Source organism: Tripterygium wilfordii, chromosome 16 (genome assembly GCF_013401445.1).
Source record: "Tripterygium wilfordii isolate XIE 37 chromosome 16, ASM1340144v1, whole genome shotgun sequence".
NCBI lineage: Eukaryota > Viridiplantae > Streptophyta > Magnoliopsida > Celastrales > Celastraceae > Tripterygium > Tripterygium wilfordii.
The window spans coordinates 4,194,486-4,213,598 of record NC_052247.1 but is presented as its reverse complement, the minus strand read 5'-3'; the positions used below and the strand labels follow the sequence as shown (position 1 = coordinate 4,213,598).

At 35.9% G+C, this 19,113-nt stretch overlaps 3 protein-coding genes across 8 annotated transcripts; 2 read left to right on the top strand and 1 right to left on the bottom strand.

The window, feature by feature from the left end:
* The first annotated feature begins 2,164 nt into the window (after positions 1-2,164).
* LOC119980528 (PLASMODESMATA CALLOSE-BINDING PROTEIN 3-like) lies at positions 2,165-4,574 on the top strand. The gene is made up of 4 exons (XM_038823256.1): positions 2,165-2,363; positions 2,558-2,797; positions 2,902-2,935; positions 4,138-4,574. The coding sequence occupies exons 1-4, from the start codon at positions 2,312-2,314 to the stop codon at positions 4,418-4,420; spliced, it is 609 nt and encodes a 202-aa protein (XP_038679184.1). The 5' UTR covers positions 2,165-2,311; the 3' UTR covers positions 4,421-4,574.
* A 150-nt stretch (positions 4,575-4,724) lies between these two features.
* On the bottom strand, positions 4,725-8,667 carry LOC119981309 (DNAJ protein JJJ1 homolog). The gene is made up of 3 exons (XM_038824383.1): positions 6,840-8,667; positions 5,134-5,192; positions 4,725-5,035 (listed from the first exon to the last, which is right to left on the bottom strand). Exons 1-3 carry the CDS (start codon positions 8,589-8,591, stop codon positions 4,972-4,974), a joined length of 1,875 nt encoding a protein of 624 aa, XP_038680311.1. The 5' UTR covers positions 8,592-8,667; the 3' UTR covers positions 4,725-4,971.
* A 7,647-nt stretch (positions 8,668-16,314) lies between these two features.
* LOC119981018 (transcription termination factor MTERF15, mitochondrial) lies at positions 16,315-18,671 on the top strand. 6 transcript variants are annotated; one of them, XR_005463977.1, is made up of 3 exons: positions 16,315-17,717; positions 17,889-17,942; positions 18,498-18,671. XR_005463977.1 is itself a non-coding variant. In XM_038823960.1 (2 exons), the coding sequence occupies exon 1, from the start codon at positions 16,351-16,353 to the stop codon at positions 17,683-17,685; it is 1,335 nt and encodes a 444-aa protein (XP_038679888.1). In that variant the 5' UTR covers positions 16,315-16,350; the 3' UTR covers positions 17,686-17,717; positions 17,889-18,671. The 6 variants fall into 6 exon arrangements, 2 of the variants coding, with proteins under 2 accessions (XP_038679888.1, XP_038679887.1); XR_005463976.1 differs by having other exon boundaries at positions 18,057-18,671; XR_005463974.1 differs by having other exon boundaries at positions 16,315-17,720.
* The last annotated feature ends 442 nt before the right edge of the window (positions 18,672-19,113 follow it).

Below are 19,113 nucleotides of genomic sequence, written 5' to 3'. Positions count from 1 at the left end.
TATATTTACAAAAAACATTTTTTTTCATTTTCCCTTTTGAAGCTGTTTTTCAGTGATTTCTTGTTTTTTGTTGGATAACTGAAGGTATTTTGGGAATTTTTTTTTCTAAAAAATGAAAACATAAAACGTATGGAAAACAAAGCATGCCAAATAGATCATGCAGTTTTCCAACAAAGCATAATTTAAAAATGGTATTATTCACAAAGATAGCACACATAGTAGCCCAATCAATAAATACAAGCCCATTTCATAGAAAATAGTAAGGATAAACTTTGGTCACGCCCCCCGATTTTACTAATCACATCCCAACTTATGTTGACTTAGCTTTGACTCTTGGTATTTTAGGTCGACGCTCCTCACACCCCATCGCTTCAACGAAATCAAAAAACAATGTAGATCATACTTCCGGCTTGAGTACGAGAGATGAACAGGGCTGAGCACGCTGTGGAGTAGGGAAGGAAGTCTGATTCGCCATTAGCACGCCTTGCTAGTTGAATCTAGATCTTATTCTTGTGATCTTAGAAACATGAAATTCTTAAAGCTGGCAATGACATCGATTGTTCTGTCTGAGAGTCCTATTTACATAGTGAAGGGGAAGTACTATACTTTGTTGATCTCTCAACTATATGAAATGTTGCAGACAAAAGTAAAGACAAAGAAGGCTCTTTCATTTTAGTGTGATTAGAAATAGTTTAAATTTTGAGTTGTGTAGATACACTGGACGTGTAGTTCGAAAAGGTCGGTGTGCAACTAAAATTGCCCAATAATAAACAACCTAAAGCCCAATCCGTAAACAAGGAGGCCCAACAAGAAAGTTGAAGCCCATTTCTCTCCGGTTAATCAGTCACACCTCCTCCAGTCCTCTTCATCTATTTCAGATTTCCTTTTCCTTAAATTTTTTTCCTTGGATGGTTTACTCTAATTAAAAAGTAAACCTATGCATAGGTTTAAATGCGGCAGTCTTTACTAGCAGCATTTCCAGTGTGTAGCGCATATGCTTCTTTTCCAACGTGGGTTCTGTTTACCATGTGAACTTTTTTTTTCCCCTTCATATGATCGGTTCGTTTGAAAATAATTTTGGAAGTAGCATATATTATTATAGTATATATGGTGGTACATTATATGATGTTTGAAATGTTGATAGTGTTTGGTTGTAAATATGGTGATAGTATAAAGTTGTTGACATTGTAGTGACAAATTACTTATTGGGGTATTATGTGAAGCTCATAGAAGCCCGAACCTATATGGTCATGACCACAAAAAGGTAAGGATACTATGGGAAAGAAAAGTTGAATTGTGTTAAAATAATCCAATTGACCACAATTTCGAAATGGCTATAAAATTGTTATAAAATTATCCTTGAAATGCTAGCTATTAAATGGTTGTTTGGCAAACAGGTAGCATTTATTCTATCAGGTAACCTAAATGCTATCAAAAAAATGCTTGCCAACACACACCCGATATCAACTCAAATTCGAGTTATTTTATTTTATGGTCAGATAAGTTGAGGAAAACTCAAACTCAAGCCTTGTGACAATAGGGTAAATTGAGAAAAACTGAGCGTGTGACTGCATGTTATGAATTATATGTTTTGCTAAGTTAAGTGATATGAGTTTATAAGAACAAATCACCTCTCACATGTATGATGCCTTTTTCATCGGGCACAAATATCATTAAGTGATACGGTCCAAGGAGAAACAAGTTGCATAAGACTGATGCATCGATGAAAATGATATTATTTCTAGTGAGATCGAATTTAGTACCTCCCAAATTCATACGATTTAGAATCAGAGAGATTCACCAACTATATTGCTATCATCCAATGATTCTGTAAAACCTCTCTAATTCTTCTTTCTTTATTAATTCAAACAGTTGTTCCTGAGAGAGAGACTCATGACTCATCTAACATCTGATAGCAAATAATTCCAAAACCACAACTTTTGCTCCACTCTGGTCAATCTCCACACTAGATGGGTTGATTAGGGATAAAAAGAGATCGATGGACAACTCAAGTTAATTATTTTTCTTTTTTGGAGATGGGGTACCTCCTGGAACTCACTTGCAAACAAAAAACAACATTGAGAAGCCGACACCAAAGCAGAGAAAGCAAAAGCCATACACATCCCACCATTATCACTACTTTACATGATATATGATTTTTAGCCCATTTCTGACAAAACCTTTCTACTGTTATCTCTTCCACTCCTCTCTTCCTCCTCCCTTCTCTCACAAACTGCAACACCTTCTTTTGAGCATATTATTGTCTTATTAAATCTGATCTACAGCCATTTCCTTTTTTCTAGTCTAATCCATGGCTGCTTTTGTAGTTCTATTGCTGGTTTTAGCCATGACTGGCCATTCAAGTAAGCTCCTGCATTTTATTTCCTCTTCTGCCATCTCATTGTGGCAATCTTACTCTATAGTGTAGCAGTATAGTAAAGCAAGAAACTTTTTTAGTTCTTGCAAGAAAACTATGAGTTTTCACCTTTCTTTGCTACTTGATTTTGTTGGGTTTATCTAATATTGCTTCTTTTTTTTATGGGTTTGAATATGGTAGGTGGCACATGGTGTGTGTGCAAGATTGGAGGTGGTGACTCAGTCCTTCAGAAAACATTGGACTATGCTTGTGGAGCTGGGGCTGACTGTAACCCTACCCATCAAAATGGTCCTTGTTTCAACCCCAACACTGTGAAGGCACATTGTGATTATGCTGTTAACAGCTATTTCCAGAAGAAAGGGCAGGCCCAAGGATCCTGTGATTTTGGTGGTACTGCTATGGTTTCCACATCTGACCCTAGTAAGTTCCCCTCAAAATCTCCCTCACATTTAATCTCTAAAAATGTAGGAAGCCAATTGGGTACTCAAATATCTTTGTACTTTGTTTTGGATTGTGATTTACAGGCACACAAGCCTGTTCTTACCCTTCTAGTGCTAGGTATGGTGTTCTTCCATCTTCATCCTCTTCTTGTTTATCAATTCAAGGTAGTAAAAAGCTCTGACACTTCACATTGGTTGTGATGAGATGTCTTGAGGCAGTAAATGTCACAATTGCACATGATTACCACGAGCAGAATAGAGTTTTAACTGTATTTAGTTGAGATTAGGATCTTTGTTCATATTCACCGTATAAAAAGATAAAACCTTGATTGTTTTTTTGTTAAAAAAAAAGAAACAGAACTTTAGATGAAGAAAAAGAGAAGCCAAATTAACTTGCTCAACTTATTTACCACCAAAAGATCAGATCAGGAATTGGAAAATTACTGATATAGCATAAAGCAGAGACATTTCTCTTTTTGGTGGAATGTGCATCTTTTTTCCCTTTGAAATTTGAATTCTGGGAAAAAAGTAAACCTTTTGAAAGAATTTTGAATCTTTTGACTCTCCAGAGGAAAATAATGTTGTTTGTTTGATTGTTTCCAATTTCATAAAGAAATTGCTGCAATAGTTGGGCTCCACTCCACCCACATTGAATGTCACAGGTGGTACTGAATATTCAATGACACTGTCTCACTAACTCATTCAACTTGCACCGAAATGAATTATTTTGTGAATTCACCATACTGAGTTGGTAATAAAAATTACATCAAGGTTTGAACTGTTAACACTGGGGTTAAAATATTTTGATTGCAAAGCATGGAGAAAAGGTGCCTTCTCTCTCTCTCTTTTTCTTCACTTTTTAGAGAGCTGAGCCCTCTGTTTGAATTTTTTTTTGACTGTACACTGTATAGTATAGAGAAATGTGCAGTTCTGGTCCCAGTTTTGTCTCCTGCAATGACAATTTTCTGGGAGATGTGGGTTGTCTTTATTTGAAATCATGGGCTATGAATTGATAACACAAAGTTACATGCTTTAAGATTAATTGTGACCTTACAGAAGTACTTTGTGGGTTGTTACTATTTGACCATTTAATTGGATTGGATGAATGAACAAAGTTTTATATGCTATACTATGTATATTTCAATGAGATTAGGATCTTCTTTGCATATGTTGGTTGTTGATTGAAGCAATTGTTAATTCTTTTTCTATTGACATTTTGACAAATGTTTTGATGGCTTACTCCTACCTATTTACAGTTCCTTGCATTTGAGCTATGGTTTTCATTAAGGTCACTATGCATTTCTTCTTATCTTGGTTCAGTTCTGTGAATACCGGCACGACAGGCGTCCCGGTAGCTACAAACACCCCAGGTACCTCCACCACACCAGGAACCACAACCCCTTTTGGTGCAACCCCATCTAGTGGAGGAGTGTTAGGAGGGGTTGGTACTAACACCGGCGTAGGTCCATCAGGAGCTGGTATCAACACGGACGAGAGTCACGGCGGGCTTAAACTTGAATACTCTGCTATGTTCTCTTCCTCTCTAGCCATCTTGGTTTCAGGGTTGATGCTTTTGTTGGGTTTAAGAGAGGGTCGATCATAGGGAATATCTCTGCTGGTTTTGCTGTTTTATTAGTTAGTAGAACTATTGCTGCATATTATTATTATATATCGGATCAGATGTAAGAGAACAGCTGTGTATTATCAGTAATCTGTAAGAATTTGATGCTGCAAGACTTTGTTTACTGTTGTTTTGTCAGTTGTAAGATTCACTTGTTTATGCTATGCTTGGCTCATGACACACCTTGCCAATAATATTGCCAGAACAGTAAAAATGCGTCCAGAGCAACCATATTCATAGAGAAATTTAGTGTATGGTTCTGTGCTAACAATGAGTAGCAAAAATAGTTCTCAAATGAATGCTCTCTCCGTTAACCTTATTTCTAGTTTCTCCCTCACATTACTCTGTAAGATTACTGGCATATCTGTCTCGCGATTTACAGTTACCAAAAGCAAGTATCAACAACTGTCCTTGATCATTTGCTTTCAACTATGATTTTATGAAATGTTAAAATATGACAAAAGAATAAATATTCCCTAGCAAGCTGAAGCAGAGAAACTCGGGACCAATAGATCACACGAGGAGATATGAAGCTATCGGCTTGACATCTTTAGAGAGGCATGACCCGTATCACCCAAATGCTTATGTAGTTGGTTCCTGTAATCACAAAGGACACATTAACATTTTCTTTTTCATACTACACATGCGGAGAATAATAAGAAAATTAAAAGAAAGAGAATGAAGTGGCATAAAACCTTGATACAAATTCCTCTCCGCATTTCTCACATATATTTTCTGAATTCCTAGATGATGCCTGCATCGAATGACAACATATATGACAGTGAGACGGGGAAGAGAGAAAGCGGAGAAAAGTATAATACACAACTAGCAACCTCTCAACTCTCGAAGAAAGAAATTTATAAGAAGTAAAAGGAAGTAGATGTGGACAGATGTTATTTTCCTTTTTCTTTTTTACTCTGTGCTAGGAAGCATAAGATATTTATGCATCAACTTAAAAACTTGGTGGAGTATGCAGATGGTTTGACATTCCACTGTCCAGGTTATTGCAAGTGATCCAACATGTCTCGACTATTTACCAGGCTGGAGGTTGATGTTGATGGGGCTTTGGCACTCTTCTTTTGTTCATGCCATAGCGTGCTCGGACAGAAGGCATTAATATGTCTAGATTACAGCCTAGAGTCGAGAATTATTGGTTTTTATGGCTTTCTATCAACAATAATACAGGTATTGAAAGAGCCTTTAGATGTAAAAGTAATTGACATACAGACAATATGAACCCAGAATGCAATACGTCTGCTCGGACAGAGGACATTAATATGTCTAGATTACAGCATAGATTCATGAATTATTGGTTCTTCTAGCTTTCTATCAACAATAATACAGGTATTGAAAGAGCTTTTAGATGTAGAAGTAATTAGACAAAGGCAATACAAACTATGAACCCAGAATGCAATATGTCTACTACAAACACCAAACGGGTTCAACTCAAAAAATAAGAAAGCAAGTACAAGTTTGTAATATCTAGGCTTTCAAGGAAATGGTCACGACTCACTACTGCATATTGCAAAGTTCGAGAACAAAAGTTTCAAGTTATATTTCTTTTACTAATTACGGGATTATTTTGGACTACAAGATCACATGTACAGTGATAGCATCCAACCAAGTTTCTTTGTCACTAAAAGCCCTTTTGTTCCTTCCCATCCGGATGAACCAAATGACAACAAAAGGGATGAGTTGTGAAGCCCTCTAATTTCTCTAGTTAGTGCAGAACAGCTCCCAGGCTGTAAAATCATTTGCACAAGAGTTTTTCATGAGCTATCTGACACCTGACCATTCTGGCTACCAGATGCTTTTTGAAATAGCCTGAAGACATTAAAAACCATCTTCTTTTTTGGAGGATGGAATCTCCTAGCGAAGCAAAGCCAGGATAATGGTGATCAAATGCTTATTTTGAATGGTACTTCATTACATTGAGTGGCGAGAAACAAAGAATATCTTGATGACAGAGAGTACATTTAAGTAAATTACAGCAATATTTATCATTGAGTTGTACTTGGTAGTTCGTATTTTCACGATGAAAGGAGTCACTCCAGATAGTGTGGAGGCCCTGGTCGAGTTCATAAGAGACTGTAAATCGCAGTGCCGTGTCTTATGTTGTTTTCCTTTATTTCAGGTTTCCATAACTGTTCCAAGCATGACAATCAGATTCCTTATAATTCTCTAAGTCCAGCAAAAAATTAGGGAATACAGAAACTCCTCCACAATGTCTATCAAAATTATATTTTTAACACTAAACATAGTTAGAGCATTCATATTCATGCAAAATGTGCAAGGCATTCAGGAATCCAGTTACTGTAGTATGTATCATGCGGTTCAATAAAAATGAAATAACCAATGGAAAATAAAAGAGCATATAAGCAAATTTATAAGGTTCTCTTACCTTTCCTTTCTTTCCTTTAGCCAACCTATCAGATTTTGTAATTGTTTCGTTCTTTGACGCCCTCTTTTTATCAAAAGATCGACTCTGTTTGCTACGATTTTTACTCCTCTGGTCACCAATTTTGTCCTCATTTTCATGCTTATCAAAAGAATGGGAAGGGGTTTCTGTGACATGCGAATTATCATGCCCATTAGTTCCCTCATTATGACTTGTAGTTTCATCGAGATCAACCTTTGTTGTAGCCTCTCCATTTTTCTTCTCCCTATTTTTTCTTCTCCCTTGATTACGTCCTGTTTTCTTTCGATTATCATACTCCATAAAGCTGGCATCATTCTTCTCATCCTCCAAGGTCATTTTTATTGGCAACTCCACGTCCTCATCTTTGTCCTCATCCTTTAAACCTGCCTTTTTCCTACGCATTGCTTCAATTACATACGTTTCCCAATCATCATCCTCGTTCGGATCATCATCAGCATCCTCAGCGGTGACTTCTACCCAATCCCCATCCCCAACATCTACGAAATCATCTTCCTCTGCCCCATCCCTATTACTTAGTTGATCAACCCCATTTCCACCACCCTCCCCAACCCTAAGTTCCTCCCTAAACCTCTCTTTCAATTCCTCCACATCATTCTTCACTCCCTCAGATTCACTCACTTCATCTATTTCTTCTTCCTTTTCTTCTTCTTCCTCCTTTTCTTCTTCTTCTTCTTGACCTTTTTCTTCTACTTCTTCAGTGAAATACTCTCTCAATGCAGCAGCCTTCTCCTTATGCTTCTTGGACTGCTCATGATTCTTCCACTGCTTTTCACTTTTAAATCTTTTCCCACACACAACACAATAAAACTCATTCCTCTTAGTCTCCTCATCTCCCCCTTCTTCAATTACATCACCGTCAATCGGTCCTTCTTCACCCTCTTCTTCCTCCTGAACTCTTGCCCATTCAGGCTCCTCGTACCTGCTAGCTCTCTCCCTCTTCTCCCTCTCCACCTTCTTCCTCCATTCCTTTTCCTTCTCCTTCTTCAACTCCCTCTCCTTCTCCCTCTTCACCATCATATCAATCACCCTCTTGTCCCTCTTCTTCACAAACTCAGCCAAACTCCTCACAGTCTCATTGTACTCCCGCTTAGCCTTCTTCCTAAGCTTCTTGTTCTCCTCCTCCATAAACCTCCTTGTCCTCCTGTCTGGACCTGCCTTGGCATTGAACTGATCGACCCATCCAAAATCCATAACCGTACAGAACCCTAGCCAATAGTCATAAAAAGCGGACGCCTGCTTATACGGGCTCCCAAGATTCCCCATCACCGGAGCCTCCCTCACCGAATCCACCCTCAACCCCAAAATTTTCGCAAATTTGACCTCGTTTGCATAAATTTTTTCGAACAAATCAGAATACACCTTGTAGAATCCCTTACCTGTATCGGTATAACCCGAGAAAACCGAATTGGAGAAGAAGTGGAACAAGTCAGGGATTGAAGAGTTGGCGTTGGAGGCGCTGTTAGAGTCGGAGAATAGGATCTGAGTGCGATGGGAGTCGTACCAGGCACGCTCCTTGGGGTCGGATAGAACCTCGTACGCCTGGGCTAGCTCCTGGAATTGGGCGGTGGCTTCAGCGTGGCTGAGCCCGGACTTGACAAGCTTATCCGGGTGGCGGAGCAGGGCTAGCCTCTTGTAGGCCGAACGGATCTCATCGGCCGTACAATCGAGCGAGAGGCCGAGCACCTCGTAGTGGCATCGTTTCTCCGATGCCATTGTACTCGTTCTCTTCGTTTCGTCGTGGATTAGTTTGTTTTTGACCTGTCGTATGTATGGGTAAGACTAGGGCACTAAATCCTGACGCTAACGGTGGAAGATCATATAATTATTTCAAACTTTATATTTAACTAAACAAGATTAGATAATTGTAGAGTTCTAAATACTAAATAGCAGTGTCAAAACTCTGTTCAATCCAGATGACAGAGTTTGGGTTCAGGTCCAAACACATAAATCTTGTCTGGTTTACTTGTCCGGAGCCCAACTCAGATAAGATTATTATCCGATTTACTTGTTTGAATTTAAACCAATATGGGTTTGATCAATTAACTACGTCTAAAATCCAATCCAGATTAAGGCCGAACGTATAAATATTTCTTAAACACTTGATGTTATCCGATCCATAACTGACTCCGAACCGATTTTTTACCACCCCGAGTTCCCCTAACCTAACACCCGCCTTCAAACTTAACATGAAGATCAATTATGTTAAGCTTGGATGAAGATCTACAACTACTCACTGACATGGGTTTAGTGAACATGTCAGCTGCTAATGTTCGAATATGATTCATTAAGAATATCTTATGCAGTGGGCCTAACTCAACCCTGAAAATCGACGTACAGGGGGAGGATTGCCCACCACATATAAAGCACTTCACTTAAAATTCACTTGATTTTGAGTATACCCTATTTTCATGTTTTTGTAAAAAAAAAAATCCAAAGACACACCAAACACAGTTCTTACCAAAAACAGAGCACAAAGCCTCAATGTCTCAACCCTATACGAAGGAATGTGATATTCCTTCGTAGGCTCCGATTGAATTACACCTTTCTCCTCCTCGTGCTCCGCGATAATTTCCTGCCAGTTTGGGGGCAGTAGACGAAGTTCCTGGATGTTGTGGGCGAAGTTGTAGTTGGTGATGATAATTATTTATGAGAAATTGTATCAAAGTAATTCAAATATATTTATTATCTATTATTTTCATAATTAGAAAAAATTTGTATTGCTCATCTAAATTGATATGATATTTTTTATTATAATACATATGTTTTTGGATAAGAAATTAATTTTTTAAACGACATGATATTTAAAATTTTAAATGCATTTATTTTAATGATCAAACAACTTTTTTTTAGTTTATACAACTCTACTTCTATGTTGCACCTTTTACATTTTGATTTTACTTTCATATTTCCTTTAATGTATTTTTTTTAACCATTCCAATGCCAACTTCCTTGTTCAGTGCATAGTAAATCAACCAGGATTTTCTTGCGATATGTTCTTGTCAGCATTTCTATTAATGCTCTTCTACATTCTTTTATTGTCTTCTTTCCTTTTTCTCTCTCTAAGCATAGACGATAAAATCTCATATCCATTTTTGTCTTGTGTTATTGCCAAAACATATAATGATCTTGGTTGATAGGTAGAAGCATATTCCACAATATAAGCCATCTCCGAACGTCTTGCATTTGTACGAAAGAACAATCTTGTTCCTATTAGAAGTTTTGAGTTCAAATCCTACCAATTCATAATACGATGGGTTTACTATAAGTCCGTGTGAGATGAATAATGATATACGCTTTATGATAATAAGAATATGTATATCTCAAAAAGGATAGCGGGAATGGATATGTTGAAATCCAACCCGCTCCATACCCCGTATATTATTAACTTATGATAATAATATATCACAAAAAGGATAGCAGGAACGGATATATTGAAATCCAACCCGCTCCATACCTATTCTTATTATCATAAGGCCCATAACATTATTAACTTATGATAATAAGAATAGGTATATCTCAAAAAGGATAGTGAAAACGAATATACTAAAATCCAACCGCTCCATACCCATATATTATTAACTTACAATAATAAGAATAAATATATCTCAAAAATGATAGTGAAGGATCGTGAAAACAAATATGTTGAAATCCAACCTATTCGATACCCGTATATTATTTAATATGAATATATTACTTATAATATTTATACTTTACTTCTTTTTCTTTTGCATTATTGTTTGTGTACAACTAAAATTAATTAACAAAAAATGTGTGATGCCCTCTTTCCACCCTAGCAGAGAATTCCAACACTACATAGGAATCCATATAAGCAATATATGTTGGAGAAATTTCCACAATGTAGAATGTTGGAGAATTTTTGACAATTTAGATTTTACTTCAAGGCACGGAATAACGCTTTCCTTAAATTGTTATTTGCCTCCATCAATTGGTGTGCACAGGATAACAACAAATACACTTCCAAGATACAATGAAGCACCACGTATTTAACGTTTTGATGTTCGGCCTTTGCACAAAGGAAGAACACCCAAGAATGACCAAGAAAAACAGAACTTTAACAAGTGCTTGGAATTCTATTTTGCAAGGATAGAATCTAAGTTTGAGAGTTGTTTAGATGATTTTAAAATTATAATTGAATGTCTTGGAATGATGTATTTATAGAGAATAACACACCTTTTAGTGAAAGGTTGTGTCCAAAAAGAAACACACCTTTTTGGTGAAGGGTTGTGTTTAAAAAGAAAGAGATCTCTTGTCAAAAGAAACACACCTCTTGTGAAGGGTTGTATTCAAGAGAAGTTGTAAGATTGTGTTCAAGAGAAGTTGTCAGAGAAGAGTTGTATCCATTGATATGAAACTACCAATGTAAAAATTTCTTTATTATTTTGAAAATATTTCAACCATATATCTCTTCCACCTCACTAAGATACGCTAGGTTGATTGTCCTAATCTTAATTAAATTTTTATATTCATTTTATCAAATATATAATAAATTTTTTACTTTTTAATCAATTTCAACGGTTAAATGAACATATAAGTTTGCTATGCGAATATATATTTACAAAACTTGTTCACAATGAGTTTTAGAATATTATGGAGTATAATGTTCGTATTGAAAACGGTCACCGCTATTTTATCGATCATTGCTGACAGTTACATATCAATGTTGGAAAAAATAAAACGTTAACACTAAAATAAGAATAAAATTACATAATCAATATCAACATACACCATAACCGTTGATTATACGAGATGGCAACACGCATTCCCAATGTTTCGAATCAGATTCATGTTGGTAGTAGACATGTCGTTGGTTAATTAGAGTAAACAAACTTTCTCTCTAATAAATACTTTCCAATGGGTGAATTATATGAATATTTCTAAGATATATGTTAAAACCATCTAATACATTGACTTGTTTCAAAACTCATCCTTTAGAGAAAATAAAATTCTTTATCAAGAGGTCATCAAGATTGGATGACACAAAAAAAAAAAGACAAAAAGACATAAGATACAGATAACACCAACAAAGTTTACATTCAAAAAAAAACTAAAATTTCAAGTAATTACGAAAATGTTACATTGTCATAAACATTAAAAAAATAATTCTCATTTATTGTGTTGATACGTGGAATAGAAGTGTCAACCATCAATTAAGTCGGTGAAAGTCTTGTCACGCTCTAGATGTCTATTTATTGTGACAACAAAACCAAGATATACTCTTAACTTTTTATGCTGATTAACAAACACAATAGTATTTTCTCACCACATCCCTTTTTTTTTCGAACTAGAACCTAAGCAGATGCAAGAACAACTACACACACTACCCGTGAGTATTACATCACAGGCAAAAAAGTGTGTGGTAGAGAGAACTTATATACTACTTAAGAGGAACACACACAACCGATGTGGGAGTTTTGCCGTGTTATTGTCACAGGAAACTGCTACCAACATCACACACACACACCCATAGGCTACTGCCGTTTTTTGTTTTTTCGAACTACAACCTAAGCAGATGCAAGAACAACTACACACACTACCCGTGAGTATTACATCACAGGCAAAAAAGTGTGTGGTAGAGAGAACTTATATACTACTTAAGAGGAACACACACAACCGATGTGGGAGTTTTGCCGTGTTATTGTCACAGGAAACTGCTACCAACATCACACACACACACCCATAGGCTACTGCCGTTTTTTGTTTTTTCGAACTACAACCTAAGCAGATGCAAGAACAACTACACACACTACCCGTGAGTATTACATCACAGGCAAAAAAGTGTGTGGTAGAGAGAACTTATATACTACTTAAGAGGAACACACACAACCGATGTGGGAGTTTTGCCGTGTTATTGTCACAGGAAACTGCTACCAACATCACACACACACACCCATAGGCTACTCCCTTTGGTTTATATTCTTTCTTCATGCAATAACTCCAACAAAAAATTAATTCCTATAAAGTATTCAAACAATTAGAATAATAATGAGTTTCTACACTTTAAAATGAAAACTACTAAATAATAATTAATTCATATAAAATTATATTCAATGCAACTTGAATATCTAGATATAGATAATTGTAAGTGGGCACAATGCCGCTCCATTTACTTACGCTATATATATCTCCCTAATACCAATTATAATTATAACATTAATAGCTGGTCACTTTGTTATGATGACATAATCCAATATGTGTAATTAAGTATATTTAAAGGTTGCTCAAAGTAGGCAACTTTCATACCTAAATGTATTAGGTTTTACATATTGACATGTTTTATCCTGTCTAGTGTAGAAAACCCCCTAATCATAAAAGCATTATTCATATCGATAGCTACCATCTACTCTGTACATGGAAAGGACTCAACATGCCCACAGTAGTTATTTCTTGAGATGAAAAATGTTGAATTACATCTAATCAATCTCATACATTTTACATTCACATCCCTTTATTTTGCCAAAATCAAATAACAAATATCAATTCAATTGAGAGAGGAAGATAGAGAGAAAAACATGGTTTAACATATCAATTGTGTTCACTATGATTCAATTAGTGTGTGTGCAACCTATAAGTGTGATAAAATATCTTTAAAACATCAACGCCAAATCACAATGAAAACTATTAGTAAGAAAATGAATCACATCGCATACTATAATTGTGATAAAAGACATCTATGACCACAAAAACTGTGGAATGTGAATGAGGAGTTACCATAAAATGTTCATCAAAGAAATAAGTGAAACTTATTAAGTTCTTCTCCAAAAGTGAGTAAATGTTTCCATGCAAACTTAAGGAAGAAAAAGATTGCATACAAATATAAATAGTAATAGCAAAAACCCAAAAACCTAATCTAATTTAAAATCAACTAATTAATTGGATATTGAATGCAATATAGGCAAGTGGAGATCCATACTTCCTAGACACGGTTCACATCGTCTAGAGATTTGAAAGGAACTATGAAGTAACTTTCGAAAAAACATAAATCACCTAAATAAACTCAATATGCTAACTGAATGAATTACAAACAAGCAAAAACAAAGTCACAAACTTCCTAACAACAATCAAGGGTACTACTGAATTTTGCATTCCTTATTGGATCAGGTGCATTCTGCTAGAGTTCAAAGAAGCAGGAAGTGAAGGCATAATCCACTGTAGAAGTTGAATGCATGACAGCTGTTATAGCTTCCAATCATGCAGTGTGACTAAGGGAGCTTCTTGCTGATTTGAGTCATGGACATAAGGAGGCTAATGCCTTGATGTGTGATAGTAAGTCTGCCATTGTCATTATAGACAACCTAGTGCAACATAACAGAACCAAGAATATAAATGTCAAGTTTCATGTTGTAAGAGAAGCTAAAAGGGCTGGTGAAATTGAATTGATTTATTGTAGGTCTGAAGAGCAAGTGGCAAATATCCTTACAAAGGCATTGTCTAAGGGAATGTTTGAGTTTCTCATAATTAAACTTCGTGTTTCTAAGTTAAACTTATAGGAGGAGTGTTGTAGTACAGACTTAGTTATGCTATTGTGTTTATCTTTGTAATGTTTGACTTATTGTTAATTATGTTGAGTATCTTGTTGGAGGCTTTTGCCATGTCATTTAGTTTATGTTTTATAATATGTGGTTGTGCTTGTGTCAAGATTGTTAGTTCTAGAAATTTGTTTGTAGTCATGTATCTTGGCAGGTTTTAGCTTGGTAGAAGAGTTGTTGTCTTTGTAAGAAAGAATTATCATATAATAGAAAGATCATCTTGTAGAGATTTATTCATTCTCTTTGTCTTCATCTGGTTCAAGTTTGTCTTTTGTTGGCTGCTGATTTAGGTAATTTTGTCTTCTGTGTTTCTTGATCTGATTTGTGAGCTACAGAAGTTAGGAACTGCAGCTTAGGGTGTTCTAGTATAGCACAGAGACTTGCAGACTTCTATGCATGGTGAACTAAGAAGAACACGGAGCCACCAATTGCACCAGTCAGATACAACTTCAACAAAAATTCAGGTCCAAAAGTTCTTCTAGTCCATAATATGGGGAAAAGGAAGGACAAATTGTCAATATTCATGAAATGGTATAGAGATTAAAGATCAAGGAGGGAAAACATCAATTTCTTTCACACTTTCTTGTTCCATAGATAAACCCTATGAGTCTAAACTAATGTTTCAGCATATAAAATAATTTCCAACAAATCATAAACCTCATGAGTTATATAGTTTTTATTAGCATGTATTTTTTAATATTAAATTATTTAATTAAGAATGGTGTTTATCTTAATAATAAAAACAGCAAGAATGAAACTATTCTTATTAGCATGTAAAACTTTTTACAACAAATAACAAACTACAACGAATTATACGATTCTCATTTCTTCCTGCAAAATTTATTTTATATTTTAAACTAAACTTACTTAGAAGCTAGTATTAGTTATAAGTTTCACCAAACACTTAATAGCTTATTTCATGGTTTATAAGCTAGCTTATTTTGATAGCAAATAAGCTCTACCAAATGGAGCCTATAGTATAGTTTTGAAGGTGCTCGAAATTTGAAAAACAACAATTTTAGTCGATTTCATGGATCTAATTAAAATTCTCTTATGTTAAGGAATATTTTAGAGGATCAAATACCGACGAAGGGATTAGACATTTCTCATAAAATCATCCATTTTTGCCTTCAATTACATTTGAAAATGCCTTGTAAATCTTATTATGATCATCCTTCGTTGGCTAGCGATGGATACCATTGTCAAGAAGTGTATCCATAACTTTTTATACCAATTTAGCTTAATACATTACGAAATCGACTTGTTGTTAATAAACTTAATATATTGATAAGAATATTGTTTCAATAAATAACTTTTCTATAGAGCTCATTAATTTCGCCAACTTATCGATTTATATGGCAAATTGCTGGGACCTCATTTGGCAATGCCAAATTAATAGTATTCTAGGCCGATGCAATGAACTTATTTCGAATACAAGTTAAATACACAAGTTATAGGTTTATATAAATACATCGTTTTAAGTATCATTTGTTTGTCAGAGCACAACCAACCATAAGAGATAATATTAGTATTTTGTCAATTATTCTAATTCTTATTTTCCAATTAATTTTCAGATACCAAATGTATTTTACAATATTTCTGTCACGATTTTTCACCAACCAAACATTAGAATCTAATAATTTATCATTCCTCTTTTTATTCTCATTCCCACTACTAATCAAACATAACGTTAGTTTGATTATTGAGAAATTGTAGAATCCGAAATCCAAAATATATGGTGGCTCAGGATTCCCACGGGGAAAAAAGTTTCCACCTTTTGTTTTATTTTTTCTATAATAATAATTTAATTTTAAATATTAAAAATGAGATGTCAATTGTCAAACGTAAAAAAAATAATTATCTTCTCCAAAATATTAGACCAACAAAAGCTCAAAACTTCGCACTGATGCGTAGTCGTCAATCTAATGGCAGCTAGATTTCTCCTAAATAGAGCCGCTCTCTATCAATACCTATCATTCGCCAATCCAAAACCCCAATTTCTTTCTTCAGTTCAATTTTCCCAACAATCGCATACACAAGGTAGAAAACATATTTCTCTTGCAAATCTCCTCCAAAGATACGGTTTTCCTTCCTCTGTGCTTCGCAATTTACTCGCAACAAATCACTTCTTATTGAGTTCTGATTCACATGACATCGAAAAGTCTCTGGGTATTCTCTTATCCTTCAGAATTCCCCAGAAATCGCTCGTTTCATTGATATCAGACTGCCCTGGAGTTTTGGAATTGGAATTCCTTAAGAAATGGAAAGTGGGTTTTTCAAAATCTGGGAACTTGGGTTTGCCCCCAATGGCAATCAAGAGTATTCTGGAATATGCAAGAAGGTTTCAGACGGACCCAGATGGGTTTCAAAGGAGTTTGGGGCTTTTGAAGGGTTTAGGGTTCACTCAAGGCACTGTAAGTAGAGTTTTAGAGGGCTTTCCTGGGGTGATGATGCTGAGAGAAAGTGAGATTGAACGGAGAATCGAGTTCCTGTTGAGCATTGGTATTCCCATGGAAGGAATTCAATGTATTTTACATTCTTTTCCTGAGGTTTTAGGATATGGAGTAGAAAACAGGCTAATACCATTGCTTGATGAGTTTGGGAATTTGGGTTTTGGCAAAGATTTTGTTAGGAAAGAGATTGTTAGAGAACCAGAAATTCTCAGGTTGGAATTAGGGGAGCTTTCCCGATGCTTGCAATTGTTGAGATCCTTAAAATGTAGGGAGCGAATAAAAGAGCAAATTTTCAACGAGGGTGCTTTTAGAGCTGGGTTTGAAGTGAAACTGAGAGTTGATTGCTTATGCAAACATGGACTGCTTCGTAGGGAAGCATTCACAGTGTTGTGGAAAGAACCGAGAGTGATCATGTACAAGCTGGAAGAAATTGAAAGAAAGATTGACTTCTTAGTTAAGAAGATGAAATTCAATGTGGGTTGCTTGATTGAAGTTCCAGAGTATTTAGGTGTGAATTTTGAGAAGCAGATTGTTCCTCGGTACAATGTGATTGAGTATTTGGAATCCAAAGGTGCACTGGGTTGTGAGATTGGATTGGGGAGTCTAGTTAAACTGAGTAGGCTTAGATTTTATAACTTATATGTCAAGCCATACCCAGAATGTGAAGAATTATATGGCAGGTTTTCAGATGTCCATGTCAAAAGTCGACATCCAGCTGGTTTATGGAAGCTTTTTCAACCACCAAAGTACCCAGATTCAAGGGAAGATGTGAAGAACATGAAGGCCTTTGTGGAATCACTGGTCTAGCAGAATGGAGTTTACTTATTGAGCTGAATTTGGTAGTGAGTGGTTCTTTTTTTCTTATAAATTCGTTATCGATAACTTATCATTTTCTGCATTATTATTAATCTTTTGGTGCATTAAAGATAAACTGGCCTTGTAGGAAAATTTTACTTGATGTAATCTATTGGATTGGCCTCTGACTTATATTATCTGTTTTCCTTTCTCAGAGCTCCTGAAAAGACATTTAGGAGTTTCACTGAGTGGCAAGGATCAAAATTCTGGTATTGTCACAAGAACCCACTTCCCTTTTTTTTTTTTTCTGCTACACCTCATTGAGGAACTTCAAAATCAGTGCAAACTTATGGAACATTTTTTCATGCTTTCGACTGTTGAAGACCTTGACATTTAGGGTACCGATAAAAGTGAATTGTAAACAAGGGTGCTTTTAGAGCTTGGTATGAAGTGAAATTGGGAGTTGATTGCATATGCTTACATAGGTTGGTTCGTACAGACTCATTCACAGTACTGTGTGGAAAGCTCCTTGGGTGATTACGTATGAGAGAGAAGATACTGAGAAAGAGAGTGCAAAATTATGGAACATTTTTTTTCATGCTTTCAGCTGTTGAAGGCCTTGAAATTTAGGGTACCAATCAAAGTGAATTGTAAACAAGGGTTCTTTTAGAGCTCGATATGAGGTGAAATAGGAAGTTGAATGCATATGCTTACATAGGTCGCTTTGTACCGACTCATTCACAGTGCTATGTGGGAAGATCCTTGAGTGATTACGAATGACTATGAGAGAGAAGATACTAAGAAAGTGCCATCTTCTTGTGCAGGATGACTTTTGCAGAGGGGTTGATTGTTCAAATTTTTTGGTTGTGAATTTTGAGAGGATGGTTCCTCAAGTGGGATTAGAGTATTTCTGGCTTTCTGCCCAAAAGGTGCACCTGGTTATTGGGTGGCAATGAGGGGTGGTAAAATTGTGTTGGCATGGATTTCCCTCAACCATTTATATGCGTGGAGTTGTCCAGGTTGTGAGGAAAATATATGTTAAAAAGAGTTTTAGATTTTTAAGTCAAAAGCAGGTTGGATTGTGGAGGCATTATAAACCACATTGGGAGCAAGTCTTACTTTTGGAACAAAGGCTTTGATGATGACGATGATGATTTGGAGCAAGATATGAAGAACCTGAAGGAATTTGTGGAATCACTGGTATTGCAGTTTGGAGCTTACTTTTTGAAGTTGTTCGTTCTCAATTTTCGCCCTTGAAATTGGAAGTGATATTTCCCCCTTTTTGCAAGATGTATATTACCAACTGAACATTCTGGCAGTGATTATTGACCTTCTGGATTGTTAATGAAGAGGACCTCTATCGTACGAGGATTGTGCTTGATCAAATCAACCTGGGCTTGTGACACTCACTCTTTTCTCTGACACTGTGCCTGAACCCTG